The following is a 22,821-nucleotide window of genomic DNA, read 5'->3' as shown; positions in this document are numbered from 1 at the left end:
AGGCATAATTTTAGGTTATTTTTATGGTAAACACAATAATCTTACTTTTCCGAATCATGAGTGCTCTTGTGAATGTTGATTAGGGGTGGAACGGTACACTGAAGTCACGGTTCGGTTCATACCTCGGTTCAGACATCACAGTTCGGTTCGGTACAATGGAGGGAAAAGCATAACAAAAATGCAGAAGGCAATTTTTTTTATTGTGCATGTCTCAGGCTGTACCACCTAGTGTCATCCAGACTCTCCCCTGAGCGAGCTGCAACAGCCTGAAGCGTATAAAGTAAGATGTAAACAGTAAACAATAAGTAGGCTACCCCACATCATCTCCAGACTCCATCTGGAACTTGTAAACAAAATAAGACAATCAGCTAGTAGTGTGATATGGGAGACAAGCGCTGCTCTCATATGTGAATGCACAGAGCAGGGGTGTTAAAAGAGCAGCTTCGGTTACACAGAGCAGTTGGCGAATTGTGGCGTTAGCTTCACACGCTAACAGCGGAGTTAGCAGCAAACAGCAAAGCTAACGGCGGAGCTAAAAGCTAACGGCGGAGCTAAAAGCGGAGCTAACAGCGGAGCAAACAGCGAAGCAAATGGGCCTGGAAGCCATTTGTGGTTGAGGCAAGAAGGGATACAGCTACAGTACATCCGTGTTTGGTATATGGAAGGGACTAGTTTGCTTCGTGTGGGCTCACTGGACCGACTCGACATGTAGGCGGAGCTTGGGAGCTTCAGAGCTAAGGCGGGGCTACAGATTAGGTGTCCCTAAGAAACACATAGGCTATGTAACAGTAGTTCCACATTACATTAATTCATTTGCACGCAAGTTTTATTTATTTTCATACTGTGTATTCTCCGTGTAAATTCATGTACCGAATGTACCGTTTCAGTTCATTACGAATACATGTACCATTCCACCCCTAATGTTGATGCATTGTTTTCAGGGTGTAGTGAAGCTGAATCCCCTCCTGACACTTTTGAAGATTCAAAATTGCTTTTTGGATAAACGATGAATCTTTGTTAGGCTGAATGTTATGCATTTCTGGAGGAAAAAGCAATGCGGGTATTTGACATAACTTGGATCCTGCAACTGTACCATACTTGGGGTAGCTCTTTAAGACACCCAATGAGATGACATCACCTAAGCCCATCACCATGTGTGATCAACGTACTATGTACAAATATACAATATATACATGCCATACAAGACAGGCTCCACAAGTCGCTAGGGCAATGCCCAAATGGCAGAAGGACTGTCCAGGTTGGTCCGCAAGTCGCAAGATCCAATGAGGACCCAGTTAAAACTCCGCCAGACACAAGAGTTAAAACTGAGTCTGGGCAACCCGGGTCAGCCCTCCAGACGCAAGGCTAACCAAGAGGGCCTCACTTCTGCACCACACAAAGCACACACTGGCTACCATCTTCAGGCAAACTGCTATGCCTCACAATTAATTAACAAAAGGCAGCCTCATCATCTTCACTATCCTCGTCTGTTCTGTCATCATCTTCTCCAGACCCTTCATCCCTCTCTTTGTGTTCTTGGTGTTGTGTAAGTATGTTGCAGCATATACCATCATTGCCTTTGCAGGAACAATAACTGGTACAGGCCAGACCTGCAGCTGCACAGCTGCACTTTGCTGATGTGCAAGGTTTCAACCCGGCTTTGCAACCACAGCTGACAACATCTAACAAAGCAGGAGGAGCAACTGGACTTGAATCCTGGGTGGGCATAATCAGTTCCTCTCCTTCCTTTAGGCCCATCTTCTTATCCCATCCAAACAAAGTGATATTCAAAGCCGGGTGGATCAGGCTGGTCTGCTGCTTTCCATAGCAGCACTTGTAGGTGGGCACGTCTTCCATGAAGGCGCATATTGCGCTCTGTAGGAGGTAGTGTCTTCAGTGCTGGGGGCCTTTTGCGCTTTCTGTAAATTTCATACCGGGCTGCATCCAAGGTTACAGAGCTCCTCTGATTGTACAGAGCCAGAAAGAAAGCCCTCATTGCTTTTGTGATCTGTAAATCTGTGGCTTCTGCTTCTCCAATACAGTGGAGAAGCATACCAGGTATGACTCTCATGGCCTTGAGTGCAGACACCTTCCCCTTCCTGACAGGATATGAGGTGATATCACATCCCGAAAGAGCATGCATGGCCAGAATGGAACCACATTGGTCACCCAGATTCTCTGCAGTTGCATTTATGCTGAGAACAATGCCATTCCATTTTTCATAGTCACTACCTTAAATGTAAACACATTTAGGTTATCAACATTCACATAAAAGAGCAAGAGCTCTTGTGATTCTGAAATGTGAGATTGTGTTTACCATGAAAATAACCTAAAAATGTGTCCGAAATTAATAACAAATGTGTCTAAATGTATCCAAATTTGTTATAGAATTACCACTTTGAAGTCTGAATCTGAATCTGAACTGATCACACAGTGCAAATCTGGACGATTCTGTTAATTATGCTAATTGTGCTAATTATGCAAATTGCTCAACATACGAAAATTAGCATCTGGCAGTTTCTGTATGCTGGGGACCCATACTTCACATTTCTGCAATAAAACTTTGGTGTACTCAACATTTCCGGGTTCACAATGGGGCTCTATGGGCTGGCTACTAGACTAATTATTAGAAAGAAAACAGGAGAAAAAAGAACACATGAGAAGTAGGCCTTATAGCTCTGGTTTGATGATCAGCTTTCACTTTGCCAAGTAAAATACCTTGGCTTGGCAGCGCTACATCGGAAACCCATTATTCTCTTCGGTATACACAGTGATTTAATCTTACCAACGTTTTACAACTTTTATCTCCGGCCTCTTCATTGTTTTGTAGTCTGCCTCCCTCTCTGTGAGTGAGAGTCGTGGTAGGCGGGTTTTCCGCCAGCAGGGTTTGGTTGATTCTCTATTGATTTGTTGGAGGGGCAGAGGAGGAGGAGGAGAAAGTGAAAGGGGAGGAGTGGAGGAGAAACCCCGGCCTGGCTGGTGAGGAAGAGAGAGATGTGATTGTGCGTGTTTAGGACGGGAGAGGAGAGCACACTGTGATCACAAGCAAAGGGAAAGTCCGACCGCGGAGGGAGCGCACTTAAATCACGTGCGGTGTGGATGTTGTACAGGGGGAAAGTAATAGTGTCGTCGGAGTGACTTATCTTTGTACTTTGTTTTCCTCCTCTCTTTGCCTTTCGACCCCCTCCGCCCTGCATTCCGCGGAGCAGCTGTGTTTTAATGCCCCTGCGCACCCGAGGAGGAGAGGAAGGAGAGAAGAGTGAGGAAGAAGAGGCAGAAGAAGTGAGAAGGCCTGGACACCACTCCTCCTCGCCCTTTGGAGGTCCGTCCACTCTCCCCTCCTGGCCCTGCATGGACGGGGATGGGGAGAGCCGGATGCTGTTGCCGCGGGGCTGAGCGCCTCGCCTCCCCGTCTCTGGTGCGCCGCTTCCGGCCACTGCTGCTGCTGATCATCGCTCTCTGCGGTGCTCACATAGGTAACTAACTACACTTCAACACCGCAACGAGTGTGTCTCTCGGCGTGATCGCAACTAATCTGTCATTTCACGCACTTTGTCATTCAATTTCGCACTAATTGCAGCCGTGCGCTGCACTAATTGCAGCCACAGTAACACTTATTGTCAGTCTGTTGCATTAGGTTTTAAACAGAGACACTTTATTAGTTATTAGGCGTTTGTAATCATTGCGTTTCCGATCCTTGTGTTGGGCCCAGTGCTGCCTGACAATGGCTCTCTCTCCAGCGGCAGTGCAGCAGTCTGAGCACGGATCGAGTTTCTCCTCTCTCCTGGGCCGTCATTCTCCTGTCTGCCCCTTAATGGCTCATGGAGGAGGGGAAGAGAAGGGAAGAGAGGGTGACTATCTCTCCTCGTGTCCATATATAACAGATTACTGCTTTCCTCAGAGCAATATCGAAAGAAACAATATCTATATGAGTATAAATCTGATCAGAAAAGTTGATAATTTGGGCTGTAGCCTACTGTTTTGTAAATCAGGCTAAACCTATTGTGGAATACATTTTATGTTCAGTTGCATGGTGCACATTTATAAAAATGCATCATAAGAGATGGTTTGAAAGTGATTTAAGTTACACAAATATAGTATATTCTTCTAAGGAAAAAAAAACATAAAATAATGCTTTTCTGAACAGCAATGTGTTTGTATTTGTGGTTATTTGTCTTCTAATCACCAAAAGCAGAAAGTCCCACATCCCAAACTAAGCCACATGCTGGACAGAAGAAGAAAACAAAGAATTAAACAAAAGAAGAGAAAGCCAAAAGTTAATAAGGTGTTTGTAAGGATTACTGACACTAAAACATAATATGACTCCTTGGCTGTGGCTGTACAGAGGTCATGATTTGCTATCCACGTATTTACCACAGTGTGTGTTGGTTTTAAATGTATCATCACAGATGCATTTTTCATGTCCTCTTTCCAGAAACCAGCTTTATTTTTTGGGCCAAGTCTGTGAATGTTGCTGTGTGTGCAGGGGGTCTGCTGTTGTGGCAGCTGTCTGTTGAGCAGTCACACCTTCAGTAATTAGTTTAACACGGCACAGGCAGCGGGACAAAACCGCCTCTGCACGCAGCCTGGTGGGAACAGAGAGACCCACTTCACATTAAAGACCCTCTTGGCACCTTCTGCTACACGTACGTCACCTGGAAAGAATGTGCATATATTTAGTCAGTTGTTTTATTTGTTATAACTTGTACATTTCAAGGCATTCAGACATATTCCATTGTCGCTCCAGCCATTAGCTCCATGTGTCTGTTTAGACAGGGTGGTAGGAATGTCTGAGTTGTTGACTATTGTTCACACTCCTGAGTGTCTAGTCGAGAGGGAGAAAGAGTGCACGCTGTAGTGAGCTCCTGTAAAGCTTTGTATCTGTAAGCTTGGAGGGCTGTTTGTGTGATTTGAGCTCAGTGTGTGTGTGTGTGTGTGTGGCTGTGTCTGTGTGTGAGAGAGAAAGAGAGAGAAAGTGCACACAACAAGGTGATCAATAAGCACTTCACAAGCTATTCCCTCGGTTGAGAGATGATCCCAGTAGATCCTTTTCTGATCTCCGGAGATCAGAAAAGTTGGAGGCTGTCGGATACGGAGACAAAGAATCGCTAAACTGAGCCTAAGAGATTCAGATGGAGGATCTTTTGACCTCTGTCTGATGGTGGAGAGGGTGCCTTAGGATGCAGGAGTGAGAGACCGGTCAGGGAATCAGACTGAGATGGCTGTAAACAGGAAAGAATAGGGCTATATAAGAACAGTGCTGATGGAGGGAAATGATTTGAGCTGGAAAATATCTGACAACAGATGAGGCTTGAGAGAAAAGAAGAGATGAGACCTGGGAGTGGAGGATGGAGTGATATAGAGGTTAATATTGTGGTAGGGCATGGAAGGAGCGCTGTGGGCATTGCTGGCTGTTTTATTGTGTCTAGATTAGATACTCACCCCAGGGGGATGAAACAAACCAGGCTCTGGATGTGTTGAACAGCCCTCGTGCATCAGCTCCTCACATGAGGAGTTCTTTATTCTCTTCTTAACACTATTTCCAAGTTAATTCAGTATTCATCACCTCGACTCGATTTACCACAAATTGCTTATTTATATGCATAGATTGGATTTTCTTTTACAAAAGTACAGCTATGTGTGTTTAGAAGGAAGGCTTAGGAGGATGGCTTCACAAAAGGGAGATCATACTGGAAGAGCAAAAATATGAAAATTGTGCTTTATATTATTAATCATCTCATGAAAATCCCCTTTTTGTGTGTGTGATGCATGCACAGGGAGGCAGTGCAGGGTCAGCTGGTGTGAAACTTCAGTAGATGCTTGTTGTCAGAGAGGTTTTAACCTTTATATAAGTCAGCAGTTTGAACTCAAGTCCTTCAGTTACAGGGCTGACTCTCTTCTCTGCTACGTCACCCTGCTGGGAAAATGTCAGTGAATGAGTTCTTTTGTGTGTTTTTAGAGCAGCTCATGATTCTGATACCCCTTCGAAAGAGAATAAACCCGCTCTGATTAGATTGGGAGCGGTATTTAGGTACTGCGGGGCAGATAGGAGGGAAAGAAGGAGGCTGTTGGTGCGCCAGTCAAAGACACAATGTGTCCTCAGTACTCAGACTGTCTGTACAGTGGTTGTTGGCATGGACGGCAGCCTGTGTGTGTGTGTGTGTGTGTGTGTGTGTGTGTGTGTGTGTGTGTGTCTGTGGGTTGGTGTCAGTATTTAACAGGCAGGAGAGAGATTCTAAAGCGGGGTGTGAGTGGGGGTCCGTACCTGCACCTTGATTTCTAAAACTCAGATCACTACTGCCCCCAAATGGTGGTACCCAACTCCTTCATGCCCCAAAATGAAATAAATGTACAAAGAAGAGCTGGAATGTGCTGTTTGCTTGTGTGTGTTTATGTGTAAGTGGTTTTGAAGTGATGGTGTGACATTAAGGGAATCAGTAAAAACCATGCACTTTCAGCTTTTGCTTGGCCATTAGAAGATCATACCACCATCTGAAGATCACTGACTGTGTGCATTTAACGAATGCACAAGCAGCATTCTTTCTAAGATAGCTATTTGTGCGTGTGCGTGCGTGTGTGTGCGTGTGTGTGTGTGTGTGTGTGTGTGTGTGTGTGTGTGTGTGTGTGTGTGTGTGTGTGTGTATGCAACTGCCCATACACTGCAGAGCCTCTCTCTGGCATAATCTAATGGGAGAACGCTGTGACTGATGCATTAGGTCTGGTCTCTAATCTCTCTCTCGCTCTAACTCCCTCTCTCTCTCTGATGATCTATGATATAAAAGGCTGGTTTGACCCTTGTTACATTCAGAAATATAGCAACAGATAAAACATCAGGGACAATTTTGGACCAAGAAATTTGTTCCTAATGGGTAAACAGGGACAGAATAATCAGTCTTCTGGATGCATTTCCTTACTTCAGCCTGCTCTGGTGCTCATAGCTGCAAACAAACATTAAAGTGAAAAAAAAATGGAAGTTATATCTAATAAACTAAATAAACATTTCTGATCGTGTATTTTATCTGCTAAAGCTACACAGGATCACTAATACAATACCCTCAACAAAAATGGAACATTATAAGCTTCACAAAGTCATGGTAGTATGTTTGTGTACATAGCACACCTTGTATTGTTATGTGCTCCCTGGCAATATAAGCAGTATTATCTCACTCCTTGTGGGAAAACGTTCTTTATCTTTTCTCTCTGGCTGCTCTTTGGTTTATTACACTTAAGGTTTATTACACTCACAGAGCGGCACTACTGATTCATCAAGACTTTTAACCAGTGGACGGTTCTTTTTCCGATTAGATTGGATTGTAACAGGCTGGTAGCATTATGTGTTTAAGTTCAAAGTAACATTAATAGTCTTCTGTGTGCACATGAGCTTTGCATTTTTCTCTGTGTAGTACATACCCACATTATCAGACGTGTGATAATCTTTAAGGCTGTTAGGGCTGTTCCTGTAATGATATCACTCTGCTAACAATATTTCTGCTCTCTGTCCTCTCCAGGTCAGTGCCAGGTGTCCACCCCTCAGTGCCGTATACAGAAGTGCACCACCGACTTCGTCTCCCTTACCTCCCACCTGACGCCGGCCGTGGATGGCTTTCACACTGAGTTTTGCAAAGCTTTACGTGCATACTCGGCCTGCACCCAGAGGACAGCCAAGTCCTGCCGTGGGAACCTTGTCTTCCACTCTGCTGTGCTGGGCATCTCCGACCTCATGAGCCAGAGGAACTGCTCCAGAGACGGGCCCACGTCCTCCACGCACCCTGAAGTTCAACACGAGCCCTGCAACTACCACAGTCGCACCCAGCATGCTCACACACACTCCCACGTGCATGCACACACACACTCCCATGCTCACGGCCACAGCCAGGGCCACTCTCGGCCTGTCTATCTGTTCTGCGGGCTGTTCGGGGACCCACACCTGAGGACGTTTAAGGACAGCTTCCAGACTTGCAAGGTGGAGGGGGCGTGGCCTCTCATCGATAATGACTATCTATCAGTACAGGTCACTAATGTTCCCGTGGTACCTGGCTCCAGTGCCACAGCAACTAATAAGGTGAGAAGAGAACCTTTATAAAGCAGGAAGCAGAGAGAAATGAGCTTTTGAGGTCTAATTTGCTGTTATTAAGGCTGAAAGAGTTTCCTAAGTGAAGGCAGCTGGCGTAATCTAGTTTATTTGTGTGTGTGTGTGTGCGTGTGTGTGTGTGTGTGTGTGTGTGTGTGTGTGTGTGTGTGTGTGTGTTAGAGAGAGAAACATTTTCTATAATGATCTCTCAATTGCTTCTTTTTTCTTCTGTGCTTCAGAGTAAGACATATTATCAATGTGAGGCTAGAAAACATGCTTGCTCTCCCTGCTACTTTTCGCTCTCTTTCTGTCTCATTCAATGTGTCTCTCGCTCCCTCAGACTCACAGGTGTGAGGAAAACAGCCCGATCTTGTGACTATCTCTTGTGACTGAAGCAGTGTTGGAAACCTAACTTGGTTAATGGCTGCATATAGCCTGACCTCTAATAACATGGAATGAGATGTGTGAAAGGACCCACTGTTTACTCTACTCTATGTGTGTGTGTTTGCAAGTATTTGTGTGTGTGTGTGTGTGTGTGTGTGTGTGTGTGTGTGTGTGTGTGTGTGTGTGTGTGTGTGTGTGTGTGTCTCATAAGTGGCACTCCTTACACTCAGTCACTATGTGTGTTAAGGGGCCTTATCCCTTTATGACAAAAAGACACACACACACACACACACACACACCACCACCACCAAATGAATGGCGAGCCACACAAGGTGATCTTTGTGGTGTTAAAGAAGCTATGTTGATATTTCCCCTGATGATCTGCCCTCTCTAGCTTAGTCGATAGCTTTAATTATTAAAACATACACACCCATGCATACACTTAGTCATCCACACATTGACATAAACACACACACACACACACACACACACACACACACACACACACACACACACACACACACACACACACACACACATTAAGCAAATGCGGAGTTGAAGGTTTGACCTTGTGTCAAAGGTGGGGCAAGTTATTAGTCACGATTATTATAGACACACAGACACACACACTCACACACACACACACACACACACACACACACACACACACACACACACACACACACACACACACACACACACAGCCCTCCAGGCTTAATGGCCTGACATGCCTCATTCCTCACAGCTGTCATGTGAACAATGCAGCCATTCACCGGAACTATGATGCGAGTGCTAACCGTAATGCTCACACCACACCCCTGTATCCACTGCCTCCACTTACCACTGAGCCCTGTGTGTGTGCGTATGTCAGCATGTTTGCATAGCTGTGTCAAATTACAAGTTGTTGAAAAGTAATTTAGTAATTTCTCAAAAGTTGTGTGATGAGAGTCAGTAACCTGTGTAATGGGTGTGTGTGAGAGATTTACCTTGTCTCAATTTTGTCCAACCGAAAGATACTCAATAAAGATATTTATTTGAATAATAAATCAGTTAACTATGATTAATTGACTTATTGTTATAGCTCTTCTCATCTCCTTGATGTTATTTGTCCTATATCTAATGAATTGAGTTTGTAACTGTAACTGTATATCAAGCATTATCCTTTATTGAACCCCCTTTAAACTTATATGTCTCTCTCTCTCCCTCTCTATAGATCACCATCATCTTCAAGCCCTATGAGGGTTGTACAGACCAGAGGGTCTACCAGGCCGTCACAGACAACCTCCCTGCTGCCTTTGATGATGGAACCGTAAGCAGTGGAGACCCCATCCATATTTCTGCTGGTGCAGAAGGTGCAACTGGTAAAGTCCGGGCTCTGTGGATCTCTGAGCGCAGCCCGGGGCACCACGTGGAGCTGCACGCTGGCTACATAGGTGTAACTGTCATCGTTCGCCAGCTAGGCCACTACCTGACCCTGGCGGTGCGGATCCCAGAGGAGCTGGCTCAGGCCTACGATGCCACCCAGGACCTGCAGCTCTGTCTGAATGGCTGCCCCGGCGGAGAACGCATCGACCAGGCAGGGCATCTTCCCTTGCCCCTCTCCCCTTCTGCGCTTGGCCTGCAGCTTCAGCAGCTGCGTCGGCCCAGCTACTCCTCACAGACACAAGCATCCCCCTACGGTGCCGCGCAGGTTTTCAGTGTCGAGGGGGCGAAGGAACGCTGCAGGGAGCAGCTTGAGGTGCAGGACATTTACTTTCACTCCTGCGTGTTTGATCTCCTCACCACCGGCGATGCTAACTTCACAATGGCGGCGTACAGCGCCCTGAAGGACATGGAGAGTCTCCATCCACACCGGGATAGATGGAGGATCTACCCCCGCGGCTCTGCCACTTCCACCTTACACTCTGATTCTCAACCTATAATGCGGCTAGCTCTGCTCCTGCTGTGTGCTCTGAGCGTAGTATTGATGTAAGAGCGGGAGTGGGAGGCTTGTGTAGGCCTTTGTGTGTGCACTAGAGAGAGAGTTTGGGGAGATTTTTGCTAAGCACTGATACTGAGCACTGATTCCTCTCTCACGTTCAGAGGAAACAGCAGTCTGGACAGTTACTGCGAACTGTTGTTTTTAGCACCGGAGATGGCAACACTAACTGCATCTTACCTGGCAGAATCAGCCCTCTGGGAAATAACACAGGTGATGTGATGTTGGCTTTCTTCATCTTTGGATAAGACACTTGACAATGACACAAACGTACCTGTGTGAGTGAATAGAGTGTGTGGATATACACTCCAAACTGTAAATAGCTTGTCTTCAGTGCAAAGTGTAATGGCGTGGAGTTCATTTTTTGTGTCATTTGATGTGATATTTTCTTTGATACCTCAGACAGAGGATGTTTGTTTTAACAGAAGCACTTTATTTAGTTTTTTGTTGTTGTTATAACAAATCCACATCAGTGTTTCTTTCTCTCACTTACTGTCCTCCATGACAATCTCCAATGGCTCATGGTTTGGAGATCATCCATAAATTGATTTTTGATCCTTTCAAAGTAAAAGTCTGTTAAATACAAGGAGCTGCCATTTTTGCTAAATGCATCATTCTTCCAATAGCTGATTTGACTCAGCATCTCTTTTTAAGTCAGTCAATGTGAGTTGTTCCCTTTTGAATGTATTGTGAATAGTGTCACAGCAGATGCCATCAGTACTATTTTGTTGCTGTATGAATTTCTCGTTTTTTCTCAGTCCTGATTTCAAATATGTGCGATTGTGTATGAAAGTGTGTGTGTGTGTGGGTGCATCAGTGTTTTTTTTTTCTTTCTATTACCAGTTAGTGACGTGCTTGGATGTGTTTTTATTTCCTCTGAGAATCATGTCAGAGTTAATCCCACCTTTTTGCCAAGAGGCTGTGATGATGTCGGCATATGTTGCTCTCTGTATTCTTTGTTGTGTTAATTTGAGCCAAAGACCGATAATGTGTTTTATGTACACAGGAGATCACAACTCACCACCAAACCAGCACTTGTCTCCTCCTCACACTCTCTCCCCTGTTTTTAATGTTGCTCCTGTAGACTGTTTTACTCCTACTGCCAGAATTGATGAGCTGCTCCTTACTGGTATACGTGTAAGATACTGGAGTGCACACCAAACTTGGCAAATCACTGAGAACTCTACCACACCGTCTGCTTCAGCAGTGTGTTGTGGGAAATGTATGCTATTTGATACCTGATAGACATGTCAAGACTATGAGTTTTTTTAAGATGTAGCATTCTGTATAATTATGCCCCATTTGGTTGGCCATAATCAGCTTAATATCAGTTTTTGGCAATGTGATCTTACATCATGTGTGAGTGTCAGTTTGGTGAAGAGTGACTGGTCAATATTGAAATACTTAACTTATTTATGAACGTAGTGTCCTGTAGAGGAAGTAAAGCTCCATATTCTTGCTGTTGATGATAATAATTTAAAAAAATGTCAGATGTGATTGTACTGCCACTTAGTGGTGCTCTGTTGCTATGTCAATGTGTTACTCAAGGCGCTCAAAAAAACATGGAAAAAGGAAAAAACTGTGTGCAAGTGTTTTATTTAAAAAAAACAATAAAGTCAAAATGGTCCAAGCTTACATCTTGTTTATTAATGTCACATTTAACAGAAATATAAAAAAAAAAGTGAAACAACATCCTAAAAATGTAAAAGTATGTTCATTTGTAACTCCCCACTATTTATTTAGTAATACAAGAAATTGAGGATTCATAGAATACACACAGATCTTCTCACAAACACACATATGCATATAACAGCATGTGCACCAACCCATCTGTCTGAGGTTAGGTTTTGATCAGATACCAGGTTTGGCTTCACAGACACAATCTCTTTTCAACTGCCACAGTCGGCAACACCTGGGATGTCAATAAGAAAATGCTGAAAAGGGCGTGACAAAAAAATGGAAGCATTTGAGACCTGCTACTCCTGTAATCCTGAAAGTGGATTATTTCCCATTTAATTCATGAGATTCCAATCTGAAACCCCAAGGGACAACTTTTTCCAGTGCAGAAATCCTCACTGTGCAGATTCAGACAACATAGAGTTCCCCTCTCTGGGTTAGTTTTCTTTTCAAGGCCACATGGTACATCAGAAGCTTTTCCAACCATCTGAAAGATCAAATACATTGTAAGAAACAATTACCTAATATCTTAGATAAAACACATTTCGCACTGTTAGACAACACCATAAAGGTTAGTGAAAACCTGGTTATTTTCTCAATAAAGGCACCTCAGTCCAAATAAGACACATATACTCATCCTCTTACCACTTAATCACAACGTAAGTAGTCATCAAAGTGTTGAAGACGATAATCTTCATGAGAAGCAGCCTCATAACCAAGACAATTACTGTGTTTGTCCACAGAGCAACATCTGGAGATCAAACCACAGAGACCAACATAAGGAACAACATCTGTACGAATCACAGGGAGATTTTCTTTTAATTGTTTGCTAAATGTACCTTTTGTCTCTTCATATTCATAGCAGATCTTGTCTTTATGATCTGAAATTATCAAAAAGTAAAATAAAATGTAACTTCTATTTGTGAGAAGAGATGACAGAAACCAAAATCATGATCAGCCGCAGTCCTACCTGATGAGGGGGTGTGGTGTCTCTTTGTGACTTTTGGGTGTCGTCTGTGACTCACAGAGCAACTGTACGATGGCCAGTCACCAGTTGCTACTGTGAGGATCGCCACAGCGCTGTTGCCTCGATGCTTCCTGTTTACGGCGATGCTGTATGGCGAGCTGGACATGTGGCCTTCTGATGGTGATCTCCAGCTGACGTCTAGGTGGCCTCTCCTGAAGTCACTCACCACACAGACCAGCAGAGTCCAGCCCAGCCTCTCCCCTGACAGGTGGACTGGAGGGGCCAGAGAAGCCAGCACATGACCCTCTACCCCTCCTAAAATATGATGGAGGACAACATGAAAAGGATGCGGAGAGATCTTGGTCTGTAACTATCTTACAGAAGGCGATGTACTGGGTCAAACACAACAATGCAATCATGTATTGAAAATGTATATATTAGTTGTACATAATTGTTGCTGTTAGCTTATAAGAACAGAATTTCAAACATGGACATCTAAATAAAAACCATGTTACATATTGGTGTGTAACAGTTTATAATGAAATCCTTCATGCATTTAATACTATTGCCAGATACAATATTTCAATCGTTTGTTTTTGTGCTGCAATCTCAAAAACCTTATCAATCTTTGTGATTTTAATGTAGTAACTCCAGTAGAAGGAGTCAATACTCCTCTATGAGTGGCCATTATTGATATTATAAAAACCCAAGGATAGAGGTGTTGGATGTAGTGTAAATTTGTGATTTTTGGCTTTATGAATAATATTGAATCAGTCACTGAATAAACTTAAACACGGTAGCCATGTTTTAAACAAAAAACGAAAAGTCCCTCTGAGAAGTCGATATTTTGGTTTATTTTATTTATATTTTGGGCTATTTTCATCAAATAGTGATGTGGAATTTTCCTGCACATTAATTCAAAATATTCACCATAATCATTTGTTAGAAATTGAAAGCTCTTACCTGTCCATAAATAGATGATGGGAAGGTAAAATATACCCCTGGATGGCTCAGCCATGTCTGCTTTATAGTTATAGTAGCTTCAGTAATAACTGCCTCGCTTCTCTCTCTCTCTCTCTCTCTCTCTCTCTCTCTCTCTCTCTCTCTCTCTCTCTCTGTGTGTGTGTGTGTGTGTGTGTGTGTGTGTGTTTGTGCGCGCACTTTGTGTATTTGTGAGTGTGTGAAATGGGGACATGTCGTTTGCCTTTGCCAGGAGCATTGCATTATGGGTGATTGACATGTCACATTGTTGTGACCTTATACTAACAATGAACCCCCACACACACACACACACACACACACACACACACACACACACAGAGGGAGAGAAAGAGAGCTCTTACACACAGCAGAGTGTGGGCTTTATCTGCATTCATAAAGAGGGTGAAAACTGAGGACTGTACAGGACAGTAATGTGGACATAGAAAGCCAGTAAAGAGTAATTTGAACAACTGGAGACACACCTGCATATGGCTGTTAGATCTGAGGTAAGAAACTGATCATATCAACACACCCAGAACATTAGGCAACACTCTTGTAGGGTACAGGGTACACCTGCACACACACACACACACACACACACACACACACACACACACACACACACACACACACACACACACACACACACACACACACACACACACACACGGTAGTTTTTTCAGCAGTGGGCGGGAGCTAATAAGAGAAAGTGAAACCCAGCAGCAGGAACATGAGGGAAGGATGATGAAGCTAAAATGATCGAGGTAAATGTATTTGACAATTGCTTATGGATTTCTGTTAAAACATGCAGATACAAGATGAGCATTACTTTAGCTAAGTGTAACTTTATAACAATAGTCCACAATTAGTTACATTTCTGTTGTAACTAACATAATCTGTCATAATCAGCATGGCACAGCACAACTACTGCCTATGCAGCCTGATTTGAACTGCAGTAATTCCCCTGCAGCTGTTGTCACCTCTCTATTATAGCTTTGTCCTCATCTTGTTTTGTCCGCATGGAAAATCATGTGGTTCGTTTGTCACATGTTTGAGTCTCTTTCAGGCTGTGTTGTGGTTAGGGCCTAAAACACGCAGCTCCGTTTGCCCGAATGAACTGACTACTCAACAGAATTCATGTGTGATGCTTGCAAAGTCCAAAACTGTCCCCTTGTAAAACATAAACACTTATTGTAGGTAGAAACAGATTCGCTACATTGCGAAATACAGTATGATTACATTTGTGGGAGATGAATTATTTTGAAGTATGGATAACAATTAGCAGTTGTAGTAAAGGTATGCCCAAGGGCTTACAGTGAAGATAGTAACCTTAACTACAACCATAATGCGGAAGACATTAGTGGTGTGACACTAAACATTTTTGATTGGACTCTAGTAGAACACATTAAGAACAGTGGTATAAATGTTTCACTAAGATATGTATGTAGTGTGTTCCTAATCCTTCTCTGTCTTTCAGGTTTAAGAGAAAAGAAAAGTCCCAACATTTAAGATTCAGCCATATTCTGATAGCGTGGCATCTGGACAAATCATCCCGGCAGGAATTCAACACTCACATCAGCCGATCCTTCATAGATCCTCATGTTTGGGATGTGACCAAGTTCAATACAAGCTGTCAGCCTGTCACACGGTTAGCTTTAAAAAAAAATAAAAAAATCTGTGGTTGAAGGACATTTCCTCTACAATGGTCCTGGTTAGGATATTATTGCTGTCTCTATTCCACATGTCTCTGGCTGGGTCTCAGCCCACCCAGCGTTCACAACAGGCGTCAAGCCCTCCTCACCCTGCAGGAGAACAGTCTTCTTTGGGTACTGGTAATCTGTCTTTCCCTTGGAGCCGTCTTCGTCTGCCAAGGTACCCTTCACGCTAGTTTTTTAACAGCTGTATCCAAGAAATGAACAAGACCTCTATCTTTTGATTCATAGATTAAAACATGTTTCTTTATCTCAGGTACATCATTCCTCTTCACTACCACCTCCTCCTGCACCCCAACCTCACAAGTCTCAGTTTCACTGGCTCAGTACAGATCCAGATTGATGTCCAGAACAATACAAACTGGGTTGTATTACACAGCAAGGGTCTGCAGATCTCCAAGGCCACCATAGTGGACCAGAACCTTGCTCATCTGTCTGACCAGGTAGTAAATGCAGAGCAGTTATTATTACAGCTTATTTGTCATTGTTACTACAATAGACCCAACTTCTTTCCATCTTCTCCTAGGTTCTCCCAGTTCTTCATAACCCTTCCCATGAGCAGATTGGCATTTTCTCTCCCAGGGTACTCAGCAGTGGGCAAAAGTACTTTCTGTATATTGAGTTTGGGGCAGAACTTGCCGACGGTTTCTATGGCTTCTATAGGAGCAACTACAGAACCAGCACCGGAGAGACCAGGTAAGACCAGATACATTGTTTCACAGCAAGCTTAGTAAAAGCTCTTACTGGGGGTTCCAACTACAGTTCAATAGTCTACTTTCTATTCAATACAAAAAGTATCCGCTGATGTCTCTTTTCAGAACCTTAGCTTCAACTCACTTTGAGCCCACGAGTGCTCGGATGGCATTCCCTTGTTTTGATGAGCCGAGCTTCAAAGCCAACTTCTCTATACGGATCAGGAGGAGTCCAGAGTACATTTCCCTTTCCAATATGCCTGTAGTGAGTGTTGCATGTATGCTAGTTATCACACATGTTCAAATATGTGTGAAAAATGGCTGCAATAAATTCTTTGTGTATTTCAGGTCAAGACAGTTGAAATAAACAATGGCCTGCTTGAAGACCAGTTTGATGCAAGTGTAAAGATGAGCACATACCTCGTAGCTTTTGTCATCTGTGACTTTAAATCAGTCACTGCAACAACCTCTTCTGGGGTGCAGGTGTGTTCCCCGTGGTGGTATTTAAATCTCTTAATTTCTTGCCACCAATATTTCTTTCTCAGGGACACATTTTTGTTTTTGTTCATTGCACTGGTTTGTGTCTGTAGGTGTCCATCTATGCCGCCCCTGAGAAATGGCTGCAAACCAGCTACGCCCTGGAGGTTGCTGTCAAAATGCTAGACTTTTACGAGGAGTATTTCAACATTCGCTATCCTCTACCCAAACAAGGTACCCGTTTGTTCAGTTTTCCTGTAACTACTTTTCACACATTGTCATTTCCTGTCTTTACCCTGCCACTTTCTGTACCCTGACCTGTGTTTTCCCTCTCTCAGATCTGATAGCTATCCCAGACTTCCAATCTGGTGCAATGGAGAACTGGGGTCTGACCACCTACAGAGAGACCAGCCTTCTCTTTGATCCCCTCACATCCTCCATTTCTGATAAACTCTGGGTCACTATGGTGATCGGCCATGAGCTCGCCCATCAGGTGAGAGTGTGATACTGTTTGTACTTTAATGACATACAGGATTAAGTGTTTGTTCGGCTTGAGTAGTCAAATCATTACATATCTTGCCTGCAGTGGTTTGGTAACTTGGTGACCATGGAGTGGTGGAACGATATTTGGCTGAATGAAGGATTTGCCAGATACATGGAGTACATTTCAGTCGAGGCCACCTACCCCGACCTCAAAGTGGTACGTGCTTTGTTTACTCTGAGAATCAACTTAATTGATTAATAGTGGTAAATGCATATTAAGCTTAGTACTGATGATCCTGTTCTGTGCACATTCTTGCAGGAGGAATATCTTCTGCACACTTGTTTTTCAGCAGTTGGTCATGATTCGTTGAACTCTTCCCGGCCAATATCCAGCCCAGCAGAGAACCCCACTCAGATCAAACAGATGTTTGACACAGTCTCCTATGACAAAGTATGCTTTCAGTCTCATACATGTGTTGCACCTTCAGTCACAAAATGGGTTACTCAACTGATAATGGCAATTCATTATGAGTATATTATCTGTGGAAATGTATTAACTACAAAATCAGGGATAAATAAAACAAATATAGTCAAGAAAACATATTTCTGTAACTCACTTCTGATTAGCCTCTAGACACACACTTGTGACTGCATAATTATCTATAATCTATTCTCATCTTTTTCACATTCATGACAAACATTCAAACTTCTTTGAAGCCAACCTACAGCATAACCTGTCATGGCTCATTAATTAAATAAAGCTTTTTTCTCTTTCCCACCAGGGAGCATGTGTCCTGCACATGCTGCGACACTTTCTGACAGATGATGTGTTCCAGCGGGGGATAGTACGATACCTCCGCAAATACAGCTACAGAAATGCACACAACCAGGACCTGTGGGACAGCCTAGCCAATGTACAAACACAAATTACATTATTTTACTAAGTAGTCCTTTGATATATTTTTGTAAATCAATTAATACATATTTATTTTGGTCCATATATTAGAAATCTGGTATAGTTTGCTAAACATTTCATATTGGATGTTGTAGTGTTTTAGATTTTTGTCATTGTTTCCCATTCATTTCGTTGTGGTGCATAAATCAATTTTGCTGATACTTGAAAGTTGCATAAACCAAGCAATTAATCAAAAATGAACAGTATGTCTGTTTTATAACCATCAAAGTTATGTTATCTTTTGCCAGAAATTAAATTGTAATTGATTTTAAAAGAATACACTGTGCCATGCATGGATAACAAAACATTGACAAAAATTAAAGCAGACATGGTGTCCATTGTGATGGAGTACCCATCTCAAGCATGTTTAAAGTCTCTCATAGTTAATTGTACTATATTGTACAGAATTTAATTGGAATTTAATTAAACAGCTGCCTTGAAGGTAGGAAGATTTCAAATGTTTAAACATCATGATGTACACTTGTAAGCTGTAAGGTACATGTGAATTTTGTTGTTTTCCAGACATGCTCAGAGGAGGACTTCATCTCAGGAAAACATTGTTACAGCAAAAGCCAGGCCTCCAAGAATGCAGTGAGTAAATATATATAATTATATAAACTCACTGACCTCTATCACACAACCTTGGGACGTGGTGTGGTCGCATGTATTGATCACCGATTGTCTCCTACAGTACCTGTTTGCAGGGGAACACTTGGACCTGACAGCCATGATGAACACTTGGACTCTGCAGAAAGGTATTCCTCTGGTAACTGTAACTAGGAAGGGGCCTCGTCTGCTGCTTAGACAGGACCGCTTTCTGAGGACAGTGCTGCCTTCTGACACTCTCTGGTCCACATTGCAACAGGGGTGAGCATGCACTTGTTCTATTTTTTTGTTTACTCTTTTAATAACACTGTATGTTGCTCTTCCACTCTGTGTTTTTGCCCTTGCAGCGACACGCCCATTTATACCTTTAATCTGACATCACTAGGGTTTAAAGTTGAGGTTTTACATTTTAAAATGATACTCTCTTGTCTAGATTCCTGTGGCATATCCCTCTGACATACAAGACAGATGCTTCCAACACCATCCACAGACACCTGATGACAACACACACAGGTAACCGGGAAGAGAGAATATGTTAAATATAATTCATATATATCTTCACTTTTGCTATGCCATTATATTGTTTTCTATCCTCTCTTTTGCTGTTTATGTCTCATTTAGACAGTATACATATAGGAGAGGAAGTCAGCTGGGTGAAAGTAAACACTGACATGACAGGCTATTATGTGGTTCATTACGAGGACAGTGGTTGGGACGAGATGGCAAAACTACTGAGGGAAAACCACACTGCTCTGAGCTACAAAGACAGGACTCACTTGATACACAACGCCTTTCAATTGGTCACGTAAGCATCTGTGTGTGTATGTGTTTGTGGGTTTGTGTGAGACAACAAGACAGACAGTGACATAAACAAAACAGCTTTAATTGTCCCACCTTAAATAGCACCTAACCTTTTAAATATTCTTGTATGTCTCCAAAGGGCAGGTCATCTGCCGCTCAGTCAAGGCTTAGACCTGATTGGTTACCTGCAATCGGAGACACACAATGTGCCTCTCCTCAAAGGACTGGGCTATCTAGAGGCCTTCTACCGGATGATTGAGAAAAGGAATGAGTTTGATGTAACAAGCAGCCTGGGGGTAAGAAGACAAGAGTACACATTTAGATTGATATTTATGCTAATGTCAATATGAAATGCAGTTTAAGTTAATGAGATGCTGTTTCTCTGTGTGCAGATGTACATCCTGCGATTTTTCCGTGCGGTCATTGACCAGCAGACATGGAGCGACATGGGCTCTGTGTCCGAGCGACGACTGAGGTCAGAGGTCCTGTCACTGGCTTGTCACCTGAATGACCCTCCCTGTCTGGAAAAGGCACATCAGAGCTTCAAAGACTGGCTTCAGTCCAACGGTACACTCAAGTATGTCCGTCTAAATTATATTTGAACACATATCATTATCAGTCAACAACCGCTGATATGATTCACATAAACTGCAGCTATTCCCTTTGCTGGGCTGGACCGTATAATTTGATATTTTATCATGTCTCTAAAGTGCATGTCTCTGCTTCTAGCTTGCCAACTGACGTGGCAGAGACAGTGTTTGCAGTTGGAGCTCAGGATGACCACGGCTGGGCTTCACTCTTACATACATACAACATCTCCCTCTCTGCAGCACAAAAAGGCAAAATTCTGTTTGCCTTGACCTGCAGCAGAGACACAAACAAACTACACAGGTACATTTCCTCACTAATACATATTTCACACAGTTAATGCCGCCACCATGTGGCAAACATTGGGTATTGTATCAAAGAACTGGAGGCAACAGATATCCAATATTTATTCTGTGCTATGTTACAGATATGCTTAACAACTTTCAATGAAGGCTCTTCAAGTGATGACAGATAATGTGGCACTAATAGAGTAGGTTATATTGTGTGTTTTTGCATTGCAGACTGCTGGAGTTGGGTCTTGAAGGTAAGGTGATTCGATCCCAGGACCTGTCCACTCTCATTCTGATGGTGGCCAGAAACCCACGAGGACATCACCTCGCCTGGAACTTTGTCAAAAAGAACTGGGACACGCTAGTTCAAAAGTTTGTACAACATAATGGAGGCATTGTGAATGACAATATAAGTCAGATAAGTAATGAATGATGCTATGAAATTGCTATTTTTTTTTCCGTACCTTTTTAAAGCATAACAATAATATATTATCCAGTATTTACACTCTGTAAAAAGTGCCTTTTACTCATTAAGCTGGTGTTCTGAGTCAGATGCAAAAACTTTGTGTACAACAGTAAGACCTGCCTTTTTAGTGGCTTCCATGCTGTTCAATAACAAGTAACAGGTTTCTGATATAATGACATGACTTTACCATAAGCAACACAATGGGAGGTTGATTCCACAACTATGCCCACCCCACAGCGCTATGGAGATAGGTCTGGCAATGCAAGACTACCGCCCTAAATCACAGTGTGTGTGTGTGTGTGTGTGTGTGTGTATATGTAGGAAATGATATTAATCTATGAGTGTCCTCTCTGTTGTCTTTCTGCTCTGTAGGTTCCAGTTGGGCTCATTTTGTATTAGAAACATCATCATTGGCACCACAGGCCAGTTTTCATCTCCAGAGGAACTCACTGAAGTAAATGCGCTCTTATATCTTGAACTAGGCAATTTAGAGATTACCAATATTTCAACATGCTATTGGCATTGGCTGGCATTGGCAATATGAGCAAGATAGTGACAGTGATGTTAAAACCAAAACCTAACCAAAACCCAACCTGTTTCGCCCTTGCATTTGTACTACTCTACGGAATTCTAATTGTCTTCAGTTGTAAAATTGTGCGATATCTATAAAATCACAAGCATCAGCAAATGTGGGCCTGTCTTGTTGCAAACATAACGGTGACTTTAAGATAAGATAAGAAAAAATGGACTTTATTAATCCCACACTGGGGAAATTCCTTTGTTACAGCAGCTCCAAATAAAAATTAACATACATCAGAATAACACAAATATAAACAGACAGTATACATACACAGATACACAGATGAGTAAGGTGCGGATGAATAGAAACGACATATTGCACAGTAGGAGGTGACACAGAGTAATACATAAATAAATATACACAGTGCAGAATATTGTCCAGTGATGGCTCATGTAGCAGAATCAGCTAGCAGTGCTACATTATAATGTTGTATTAAAGAGTCTGACTGCTGCTGGAATGAAGGCCCTGCGATAGGTCCTTTAGCTGAAATTGGTCTAATTTTCAATTGTAGGCATGTATGTGTTTTTTGTTAATATATGTGTGTTTGATTCTCAGGTGCAGTTGTTCTTTGAGTCCATCAAAGAGCAGGCATCTCAGCTGAGAGCTACTCAGGTTGCCCTGGACAACATGCAGAAAAATGTTCGCTGGTTTGAGAGAAACTTAGAGAATCTGAGAAACTGGCTGAACAAGCAAATGAAGTGAAAGACAGCAGAAAGAGAGGTGGTGGTTGACAGATCCCACAAGGAAATATTTGAAATTTTGAATTTGTGTTTTTATTTGCTAATTGTAATGTTCTCATTATCACTGAAGTGTTGACAATTTTGTATATTAAAGAGTGTTTTGTAAATTTTCAGGGGACTTATTTATTATAAGTTATAAGAAAATGTAATTGGTAGAAATGGCAGCTGAGAAGTAGTAGTGAGTGTGAGGAGCTGCGTGTGTGTGTGTGTGTGTGTGTGTGTGTGTGTGTGTGTGTGTGTGTGTGAGAGAGAGAGAGAAAGATTGAGAGAGCAATTAAATGCTGTGCAAATTGATTCTTTACCAAATAGACAATACAGTAAAAGTAATAAAATGCACCTTTGCATTAACCGAAACATATCATTGTGGTAAGTC

At 42.7% G+C, this 22,821-nt stretch overlaps 2 protein-coding genes across 2 annotated transcripts; both read left to right on the top strand.

Annotated features, from left to right (window-relative positions):
• Positions 1-2,964: 2,964 nt before the first annotated feature.
• On the top strand, positions 2,965-12,068 carry rgmb (repulsive guidance molecule BMP co-receptor b). The gene is made up of 3 exons (XM_078250591.1): positions 2,965-3,476; positions 7,509-8,062; positions 9,669-12,068. The coding sequence occupies exons 1-3, from the start codon at positions 3,362-3,364 to the stop codon at positions 10,425-10,427; spliced, it is 1,428 nt and encodes a 475-aa protein (XP_078106717.1). The 5' UTR covers positions 2,965-3,361; the 3' UTR covers positions 10,428-12,068.
• Positions 12,069-14,719: 2,651 nt separating this feature from the next.
• erap2 (endoplasmic reticulum aminopeptidase 2) lies at positions 14,720-22,559 on the top strand. Its single transcript, XM_078250590.1, has 21 exons — positions 14,720-14,822; positions 15,536-15,930; positions 16,027-16,213; positions 16,297-16,466; positions 16,589-16,727; positions 16,811-16,945; positions 17,053-17,173; positions 17,278-17,432; positions 17,526-17,639; positions 17,742-17,873; positions 18,205-18,336; positions 18,900-18,968; positions 19,069-19,244; positions 19,417-19,496; positions 19,605-19,788; positions 19,924-20,080; positions 20,177-20,361; positions 20,514-20,675; positions 20,894-21,034; positions 21,501-21,582; positions 22,264-22,559. Exons 2-21 carry the CDS (start codon positions 15,761-15,763, stop codon positions 22,408-22,410), a joined length of 2,838 nt encoding a protein of 945 aa, XP_078106716.1. The 5' UTR covers positions 14,720-14,822; positions 15,536-15,760; the 3' UTR covers positions 22,411-22,559.
• The last annotated feature ends 262 nt before the right edge of the window (positions 22,560-22,821 follow it).

This window comes from Sander vitreus, chromosome 5 (assembly GCF_031162955.1).
Source record: "Sander vitreus isolate 19-12246 chromosome 5, sanVit1, whole genome shotgun sequence".
NCBI classification, from domain to species: Eukaryota; Metazoa; Chordata; class Actinopteri; order Perciformes; family Percidae; genus Sander; species Sander vitreus.
This window is presented reverse-complemented; position numbering and strand designations above follow the sequence as displayed.

What these genes read in the sequence shown, in the direction of transcription:
- rgmb (XM_078250591.1), top strand. Translation starts at nt 3,362, where the DNA reads ATGGGGAGAGCCGGATGCTGTTGCCGCGGGGCTGAGCGCCTCGCCTCC. An exon ending in TCTCTGCGGTGCTCACATAG is followed by an intron (nt 3,477 to 7,508) that starts GTAACTAACTAC and finishes TGTCCTCTCCAG; the next exon opens with GTCAGTGCCAGGTGTCCACC. An exon ending in GTGCCACAGCAACTAATAAG is followed by an intron (nt 8,063 to 9,668) that starts GTGAGAAGAGAA and finishes CCCTCTCTATAG; the next exon opens with ATCACCATCATCTTCAAGCC.
- erap2 (XM_078250590.1), top strand. Translation starts at nt 15,761, where the DNA reads ATGGTCCTGGTTAGGATATTATTGCTGTCTCTATTCCACATGTCTCTG. An exon ending in CAACCTCTTCTGGGGTGCAG is followed by an intron (nt 16,946 to 17,052) that starts GTGTGTTCCCCG and finishes TTGTGTCTGTAG; the next exon opens with GTGTCCATCTATGCCGCCCC. An exon ending in CCTACCCCGACCTCAAAGTG is followed by an intron (nt 17,640 to 17,741) that starts GTACGTGCTTTG and finishes ACATTCTTGCAG; the next exon opens with GAGGAATATCTTCTGCACAC.